The sequence below is a fragment of the Salmo salar genome, chromosome ssa07, assembly GCF_905237065.1.
Source record: "Salmo salar chromosome ssa07, Ssal_v3.1, whole genome shotgun sequence".
In the NCBI taxonomy this organism is placed as follows: domain Eukaryota; kingdom Metazoa; phylum Chordata; class Actinopteri; order Salmoniformes; family Salmonidae; genus Salmo; species Salmo salar.
The window spans coordinates 10968275-10978234 of record NC_059448.1 but is presented as its reverse complement, the minus strand read 5'-3'; the positions used below and the strand labels follow the sequence as shown (position 1 = coordinate 10978234).

Sequence of the window (9960 nt, the reverse complement as noted above, 5' to 3'; positions counted from 1 at the left end):
TTTGAAATTCACTGCTCGATTGAAGGACATTACAGATAATTGTATGTCTGGGGTACAAAGATGAGGAAGTCATTAAAAAATAATGTTAAACACTATTATTGCATACAGAGTAAGTCCTGGGGGCCTGGGAAAATACAGGCTTCCTCACAACATTGTGCAAAATTCTATGCCAAACTATGTTCCAATCGGTGCTGTAATTTATTACCCCGTGAACACGTGGGAATACTATTTCAGCGCTATAAAATAAGCAACAACTCCACTCCACGTCCATCTCGCGATAGGACCACGATCCCTCCATGTTTGTCTATGGTGAGAGTTTTCCCGGTCTCGCGTGATGTCTGAAGTTTCCCACGCCTATTGTTGTGGTGTCTGCCCTTTTCTCTCACTCTCTACCCGCCGCCTCCCCCTCCTTTCTGGACTCCTCTCCATCGTTCCTGCTTTGCCAGTCTGCTTCTGTTGTCTCCGCGGATTGTTGGTCTGGGGAGAAAGGATATCGCGAGTGTTGGAGTTTTGGTGAGAGTTTGTGGAAGATGGCGCCTGTTGTGACAGGGTAAGTCTGAGATTCAGGGCTGGTGGTTGTACTGGAGTTAAAGTGAATTTAAGTTTTTCAGAGAGAATTGGTTGCTTATGTTCGAGCATAGATTGCCGACCACATTTGGGTATTTATGGACATTTGTTTTCAGTCGGTGAAAGCATTTTCTTTGTCTAAATGTATTGTGTGTGTGTTTTTTCGTTTGACTACTTCACTGTACTGACTGTTGCTGCACCACGGTGCGGTGTTGTGGGGTTGGAGCTAGCTCGTTGCTGCTAGCATTGAGGTCCTTTTTCAGCACCAGGCAACGACACGAGTACAATCGCTCTGGGTTGGGGAAAAATAAACGGTTGTGTTTGTCTATATTTTTAGAGAACATTATTCAACAATATATCCCACGATATAAATGTATTCACCTTCTAACCATGTTGCAATTGAATATAGTGTTCCGCTGTGCTTGAAACACGTTGTGGCTTTGTCAAGCAAGGCATCGTTTTCTGTCTACATTGCGTTCAACTCATAAGTCTGTGTTGTTAGCTGGCTGGCTAACTAGCTAGCTGTCTGGATATTTCTCTATCGATTGTTGGTAAATACACTTGCAGACGTGTGATGTTTTGCCGTGCGTAAATGCACTCGAATATAAAGTGGTGTTTATAAAACAGTCCCGTGCTTTCCCATGCCATATCCTCTCCATGCGCGGTGCAGACTAATGTTTATTTTATTTTTGAGCGCAACTAGGGGCATAACCTGACGCTAATTCTCTAGAAACTACCCGAAAGTCCAAAAACATCACGTTGTGGATATTTGTTTTTATTTTGTACATGTGGAATTTTGTATCTTTCTATATAGGTCGGTAAACGTCAGATAGCCAGCACAGAGCCACTGAAATGTAAAGCTCAAAGAAAATATGCTTGAAATGTGACGCCCCTGTCCAACGTTGGTTCGCTGCTTTATGAAATAGCCAACGCTCTAATAAATTAGCTACTGTAGTTATTTAACTAGTTTTAAGCTACTTACATTTCTGAAAGGCAATCCTAAAAGAGGCAGCTATCTAATCTGTCTAAATACCCTGAATTATTTCTGCTGCAGGCTACGAGGTAAATGATAACCTCAGACTCGCTATCTTCTTGAATGTTAGTCCGTTTCATGGGCTTTGTCTAATTTCTTTGATTGTAGCTAATTTTGCAATTGGGAGATGAAACGTGGGTAATTCTTTTATGAAAAAAGATCAATGGAATGTGCTTTAATTAGCCTATATGTCACCAGACTTTATCATTGACTGGGAAATAGTATTGTCATCATAGCTTGCCTTAAGTCTACTACTCTATAGCTTAATTTTCCAAGTTTCCAATGCTCTTATGATGCAATAACTAGTATTAATGTTACTATGATGTATTATAAACTACTATCAAAATAGCATCTACAGTAGCTATCTGGTCTATGGATATCTCCCATGCCCAAAACAGTCCTGTAATTTCGATGGTTTGCCTGCACATTAGCCAAACACAGGCCTTTTTGTACTGTGGAGTCAGTAATCCCCACAGACAGCTCAGTGGGTGACAGACATTAGCTGGGCCTTTTGGGGGAGGGGGTGGGGCAATGCCTGCGTGCTCATTTGGGGCTTTCCAGCAGACCTGAGCTGATATCTGTTTGGAGAGAGGGCAGGCGGGGTGGGTCTGGGTGGCTGGCCACCTGTCCAGATGATATTTACTAAAGCTGTGTGCTTTTTTTCTGCGGGGGATGGAGTGAGTGGGGGGGGGGGGGGGTTAGAATGCCATAAGGGGTCATTATTATCATGTGGCTGGACACGAGGCTGGAGGCTAGGGATGAGAGAGAGAGCCCACAGCCCAGCCGGCCTGTACACAGCCCAGTGCCCCCACAACCCCACAGGGTCAGATCTGACAGACAAGGCCCCCTCTCAGGGTTGGCAGGGCAGGGACCTGGGGTTGAGGTAGGGCACTAGTGCAGAGATGAGAGGGCAGTCTGAACTGGGTCCAATAAGAATATGCATTCTTATTGGAAAAATGTAAGAAGCGGTAGGCTTTATATAGCCTATTTCTGAGTTTGTGAGCAAAGGTGTAAAAAAATTAACACATTGTAGGGGCTTACTGAAAGTATTGCTTAAGTTAAGATGGTTGTAATGTACAGTACCAGTAAAGAAATTCTGCATTGTAGAATAATAGTGAAGACATCAAAAATTTGAGATCCTTCAAAGTAGGCACCCTTTGCCTTGATGACAGTTTTGCACACTCTTGGCATTCTCTCAACCAGCTTCATGAGGTAGTCACCTGGAATGCATTTAAATTAACAGGTGTGCCTTCTTAACAGTAAATCTGTGGAATTTCTTTCCTTCTTAATGCATTTGAGCCAATCAGTTGTGTTGTGACAAGGTAGGGGGTATACAGAAGAGAGCCCTATTTGGTAAAATACCAAGTCCATATTATGGCAAGAACAGCTCAAATTATCAAAGAGAAACAACAGTCCATCATTAAATCAAATCAATGTTTATTTGTCACGTGTGACGAATACAACAGGTGTAGACCTTACAGTGAAATGCTTACTTACAGGCTCTAACCAATAGTGCAAAAAAAGGTATTAGGTGAACAATAGTTAGGTAAAGAAATAAAACAACAGTAAAAAGACAGGCTATATACAGTAGCAAGGCTACATACAGACACCGGTTAGTCAGGCTGGTTGAGGTAGTATGTACATGTAGATATGGTTAGTGACATGCATATATGATGAACAGACTAGCAGTGGCGTAAAAGAGGGGTGGTGGGTGGGACACAATGCAGATAGCCCGGTTAGCCAATGTGCGGGGCACTGGTTGGTTGGCCCAATTGAGGTAGTATGTACATGAATGTATAGTTAAAGTGACTATGCATATATGATAAACAGAGAGTAGCAGCAGCGTAAAAGAGGGGTTGGGGGGCACAATGCAAATAGTCCGGGTAGCCATTTGATTACCTGTTCAGGAGTCTTATGGCTTGGGGGTAAAAACTGTTGAGAAGCCTTTTTGTCCAAGACTTGGCACTCCGGTACCGCTTGCCATGCGGTAGTAGAGAGAACAGTCTATGACTGGGGTGGCTGGGGTCTTTGACAATTTTTAGAGCCTTCTCTGACACCGCCTGGTGTAGAGGTCCTGGATGGCAGGCAGCTTAGCCCCAGTGATGTACTGGGCTGTACGCACTACTGTCTGTGGTGCTTTGTGGTCAGAGGCCGAGCAATTGCCGTACCAGGCAGTGATGCAACCAGTCAGGATGCTCTCGATGTTACTTTAAGATATGAAGGTTAGTCAGTCTGGGAAATTAAGAACTTTTAAAGTTTCTTCAAGTGCAGTCGCAAAAACCATCAAGCGCTATGATGAAACTGGCTCTCATGAGGACCGCCACAGGAAAGGAAGACCCAGAGTTACCTCTGCTGCAGAGGATAAGTTCATTAGAGTTAGCAGCCTCAGAAATTTCAGCCCAAATAAATGCTTCAGAGTTCAAGTAAAAGACACATCTCAACATCAACTGTTCAGAGGAGACTGTTTGAATCAGGGATTCATGGTCGAATTGCTGCAAAGAAACCACTACTAAAGGACACCAATTAGAATAAGAGATTTGCTTGGGCCAAGAATCACGAGCAATGGACATTAGACCGGTGGAAATATGTCCTTTTTGTTTGAGTTCAAATTTGAGATTTTTGTTTCCACCCGCCCTGTCTTTTTGAGACATAGAGTAGGTGAACTGATCTCCCCGTGTGTGGTTCCCATCATGAAGCATGGAGGAGGTGGTGTGGGGGTGTTTTGCTGGTGACACTGTCTGTGATTTATTTAGAATTCAAGGAACACTTAACCAGCATGGCACCACAGCCTCCTGCAGCAATATGCCATCCCATATGGTTTACACTTAGTCCCACTATCATTTGTTTTTCAACAGGACAATGGTCCAAAACACACCTCCAGGCTGTGTAAGGGCTATTTGACCAAGGAGAGTGATGGAGTGCTGCATCAGATGACCTGCCCTCCACAACCACCCAACCTTAACCCAATTGAGATGGTTTGGGATGAGTTGGACTGCAGAGTGAAGGATAAGCAGGCAACAAGTGCTCAGCATTTGTGGGAAATCCTTCAAGACTGTTGGAAAATATTCGAGGTGAAGCTGGTTGAGAGAATGCCAAGAGTGCAAAGCTGTCATCAAGGCAAAGGGTGGCTACTTTGAAGAATCTTAAATATATATTTAGAATTTTATTTTATTTTAAACATTTTTTGGGGGGGTTACTTCCAAATGTGTTATTTCATCGTTTTGATTTCTTTGCTCTTATTCTACAATGTAGAACATTGTAAAAACAAAGAACCCCTGGAATGAGTGTGTCCAAACTTTTGACTGGTACTTTTATATCTGAACTCTTTCAGCTCAGTTTATCCTAAATAGTATCATGTGGCATTGTACATGATCTGTCCTTTTGATAAGAGAAGCGGTGAAGAATTCAGTCAGGATGTCTCTCCATAGTAAATGTTTATTTTGTCTAAAATGAGATAAAAACCTCTTCCAAATTATCCACAGGAATTCATATTTGAGCAGTCACGGAACATAAGACTAGCTTACCTGCAGCCTATCTCCTCAACACAGCTCACTGAATGTTAGAAAACTGGAAAAAGATCAGATTACACAGCAATCTTTCTTCCAACCTCAGTGAGGATACCACTGAGCCTAGCAGCTCTGGCTGAAAGAACACAATCTGGGATGATAAAAGCATGAATCACTTATTTCAACACAATGCTGCCTCTGCTTGGCCCCAGGGAACGCTATTTGATTCAACTTCTTATTATGTTTTTTCTCATGTCCTCACACTTTTTACCCCTTTGCCAAAAGGCGTACGTCGGGAAGACTTAGTCGAGTCAACGCCAGTTCTCTTTTCAACCATGTCATGACACCTTTAAACCTGCCTGTGAGGGACAGAGGTGGTGTGTGTGTGCATTTTTGCGTGTTTGTGGCTATTTGGGGAGTGTGTTGTGTTAAGCGTACGTGTGAGTCACTGTGTGTGTGTATGTGGTGTGCGTGTTCCCTCACACAGGAGTTGAGGTGTGTGTGTGTGTGTGTGTGAAGCGGTCTCCAGGGTCCTCTCCCTCTTCCAGTTCACACATTATGAAAGGAGAGGTTCAGAGAGAGGAGCAGATGTGGAACCAGTGACCTTTCTTGTGGCAGAGGGCTGGGGTGGAGTTAAAAGGGCCCACCGATTCATCCCTCCTGACACTCGCACTCCCCGCCTCACTCCCTCCTCTACCTGAGGCATTGAAGGATTGGTTGAGGGAGGAGATGCATGCTGGTAAAGAGCCGATCTGTTTGACATGTTGTGACCTGAGAGCTGTACAGATGGTCTTACTGAAGAGATGTACCCCACAGTCAGTAAACGCTCTGAAACATCTCCAAAGTCAGAGGCAGATTCATTGAACATGGAAGGCAATGAATAACATGCAGTTTGCCTGTCTTGTAGTTTTTACCCGACAAAGTTGCCAGGATGATTTGAAAAGGTGCTATGGCTTCATTTCATTGTGATATCTCCTGATGCGTATTGGCCAACATGGACCAGCTAGGTTGCACTCAACTTGATGGAGTTATGACTAGGGCCGTGGCGGTCATGACATTTTGTCAGCCGGTTATTGTCATACAAAAGACTGCCGGTCTCACGTTAATTAGCATAAACACATCTACATAAATAAATAAAATATATAGATGTACACCATCACACTAAATCCATTATTTATCTTTGGTCGATCTGAAGACACATCAATAGTAACATGTTTTCACAACAAAACATATTTCATTAAACTGTCAGCCGCTCTCTCTGCGTGCTTAAGAAGGAATGAAGGAGAGAGGAGATGGAAACGCACGGCGGTGAGATATTCTGTAGCTAAAGGTAATATTTCAGCCTATGAATTATGGAAATATATAAAAATGCCCTATTACTAGGCTATTCAAAACCAAATATAAGCCGCTTTGCACATTCATTGAACCAACCGCATCAGCTAGACCTGTACATTTTCTCCCAGACTCATGGATAGAAAGTTTGGAGCGTAGCATAAGGTAACCAGTCCACCCAGTATGCATAATAATACAGTCCTCACTCAAAGTCCATTAAAATAATTTTTTAACGTTTGGAATAGGCTAGACCAATTATGTTCCAAATACTACTTAAATCTGTTTTTTTAAATTATTTTTTATGTTCTGCCGTGTGTAATATGCTGTAGACTATGTATTGTCTAATGGCACAATAATTATTTTAATTTTCTGGTTTTTTTCCGGGCTCATCAAGGCATATGCTTCAATATGCTTATGACAGTTTTGAGTGAATCATCACTTTAGAAAGCTGCTGTCCATTTCATTGTGTTAGGTTTTGAAACAACATCCACAACAACCATGTTTTCCACTCAGTTACAACCTGTTGTTGAACTTCTTTCTTCAAAATAAGGTGAGTTTTAAAAGCACAATACTGTTTTGCTAGGTTTTTGGTGCGATTTAAAAAAAAAAAAAATATATATATTTTTTAAACATTTTTTTTATTTGTATTTTTCATTCTTTTTTTGTTGATAGCATTTGCATTGATGTTAGAGGGACAATAGAGTCCTGAGTACCAGGCCATTATGTCCTGATGGTTGTTAGTGAGTTGGGTACTACCAACCATGTCCAGACTGCATAAGAGGACATTACCGTGACTCAACGGTCACATGGAATTTTACTGAGGTCATGACTGCTGGTGTGGCGGTAATACGGTCACTGCAACAGCCCTAGTTATGACATGCTTCCCTATCACGCTCAGTCTTGTTTTATCTCCATTCTTCAGTTCTTCTTTCTTTTTGTATTTGGCTTTCTCTTTGAAAGGAGAGCAAGAAAGAAACAATCTCTTTCTGAGGAAACACAAGGGATGAAAAGGCACATTTTTGAGTCATTTGGCTTGGCATACGCCCATCTTGGCGCTCCCCATACTTGGTCCTCCGCCACACGCTAGTGTGAGTGTGGAAGAGGCAAGGATGTCTGCCAATGAGAATAAGCCCAATCCACATATATCTCATACATTAGTTAACCATTTTTTTTTTTTTTTTACATAAGTGGTTTTCTTTATTTGTCAATTCCAGGGTTGCAGTGATGCTGACACTCACTCTTTCACTTTAAAGTGTTGCCAAGCATCAACCATTGATTACAACGTTTTAACAAACCATATGCCTATATGCTGAAGTCTGCTTTTAACAAGAAATTGTTTCTTAAACACTTGAGGAACAGTGCAGATGCAGTTTGGTAACAGAATTGACAGTAAAATCTTATTATTATTATTTTTTTGTTAGACCATGTTTTCTAAAAATCTGTTAAATATCTACTCTGAATTAAGATTGTCTGCAGAAAAAAATGGTTTTCCACTATGATATGACACTGAGTTTGAAAACATCTATTTTGGTTGTTAAACGACAGTAAGCTGGACAGTGGATCAACACCCCAAAAACAGAATGACTGTAACAGAATGACATCATGGGTCCTTGAACTGTACTATACAGAAATGGAAAATGTGTAGTTTTAATGTGTTTATTGTATTTTGATGTGTATTGTGGTGCTATACAGGGCTAATCTGGAAAAGAGACCTTGGGTCTCAGCATTGACTGTCTGTCAAAATAAAGGAAAAAACAATGCTACAAAAAAAAATCCCTTCATGGTGTTGTATCTTGAATAGGTGCACAAAGGTATAAACATTTAATATCATCCTTTGCATGTTTGGTTATTATTCTACACACTGGCCAGGGCTTGACGGTAACTCTTTTTTTTAGGCACTTGTCCTTCAGACAAGTAGGACTAGGGTTGGGCGGTATACTGTATTTTATGATATATACCGGTTTGGGTTTTTACTTTACCTTCTATACCGGTATTTGAATGTTTGGTTTGTTAAATGTAATATGCCATGTGTAATGTCAATTTTTATAGTTTACTTCGCTACTTGAGTCATCTCTTTCTGCTCTTTCTCTTCGTGACACTTTCCACACAGACCTTGCCACGCCCCCTGTCACTCAAGGAGAGCGTTTGATGTTCCTCAACCGCGATACTCTTGCGTTCAGTCTGCATGGTCAAAGCAGCACATGCAACAATTCTGTTTTCACTTTGCTAATTAATATAAATCCGCTAGTGTTCTATAATGACACTATTAGTTTGTTTCTTACATCAGCAAACATCTAGTTTGTCTTGTTTTAGCAAGTTGCCCTAAATCTTGAGATGCTAATTGTTAGCCGCTAATGCTAATAGCTAGCTAGCTAATAAATGTACTGAGTAAGAGCAAACGTAGCTAGGTAATACAGCCTGATAATACCAGTGACGGTGTAGACCTAACTCAGAATGTTGTTTTGTGCAACAGTATCTTCTAAATCAAAGAGGAATTTGCAAAGCAAGAATATGTTTGCTACACGAAGTAGCTAAGAAAAAACATGCAATGTAGCCAAAGCTTATAGGAAACACTTATCAACACTTTAGTTCCTACTCTGTCACAATAACTCCTCCCTGGCATTTTAATTTGTTGTCATGTCAAACAACACTGTATTCAAAGTGCCCACTATTATATTCTAACTATAGAATTAGAATAGTCATTCTAACAGTTTTGCTCTAAATCGCAATTGCAACATTTGGTTAAATAAGTCTTAGATTATTTGCCCATATTGTGCAGCACTAGATGGCAGTGTGGAAATTCTCAAATGAGCAGTGGTGTGAAGTACTTAAGTAAAAATACTTTTAAGTACTACTTAAGTCGTTTTTTGGGGGGTATCTGTACTTTACTATTTTTGACAACTTTTACTTCACTACATTCCTAAAGAAAATACTGTACTTTTTACTCCATACATTTTCCCTGGCACCTAAAAGTACTAGTTACATTTTGAATGCTTATTAGCAGGACATGAAAATGGTCCAATTTTCGCACTTATGAAGAGAACATCCCTGGTCATCTACTGCCCCTGATCTGGTGGACTCACTAAACTTACAAACAAAGCATTTGTGTTATGTCTGAGATTTGCAGTGTGCCCCTGGCTATCCGTAAAGAAAAAAAGGAATTGGTGCCATCTGGTTTGCTTAATATAAGAATTTTGAAATGATTTCTACTTTTTCTTAAGTACATTTTATCATTTACATTTACTTTTGATACTTAAATACATTTTAAAACCAAATACTTTTAGACTTTTACTCAAGTAGTATTTTACTGGGTGACTTTCAGTTTTACTGGAGTCATTTTCTATTAACATATCTTTACTTTTACTCAAGTATGACAATTGGGTACTTTTTCCACCACTGCAATTGAGTGCAGGAAATGATAAAAGTGCTGAAATTTGTTTTGGTTGAATTGAACAGTATAAAACAATCAGAATGGAGAAAGACTCATTGCAATCACTAAGAATGTATGTGTTGCCACCCTAG

At 40.7% G+C, this 9960-nt stretch overlaps 1 protein-coding gene across 2 annotated transcripts in view; it reads left to right on the top strand.

Moving 5' to 3' along the window:
* The first annotated feature begins 415 nt into the window (after positions 1-415).
* rbpjb (recombination signal binding protein for immunoglobulin kappa J region b) overlaps positions 416-9960 on the top strand; it is an 86421-nt gene continuing 76876 nt past the window's right edge. For both annotated transcript variants that reach the window (XR_006770563.1, XM_014206508.2), the window contains exon 1: positions 416-550. Coding sequence is in view for 1 of the 2 variants with exons in the window: in XM_014206508.2 (XP_014061983.1) it covers positions 531-550 (20 nt within the window). In the remaining variant the exon portion in view is untranslated. The remainder of the gene's footprint in view (positions 551-9960) is intronic.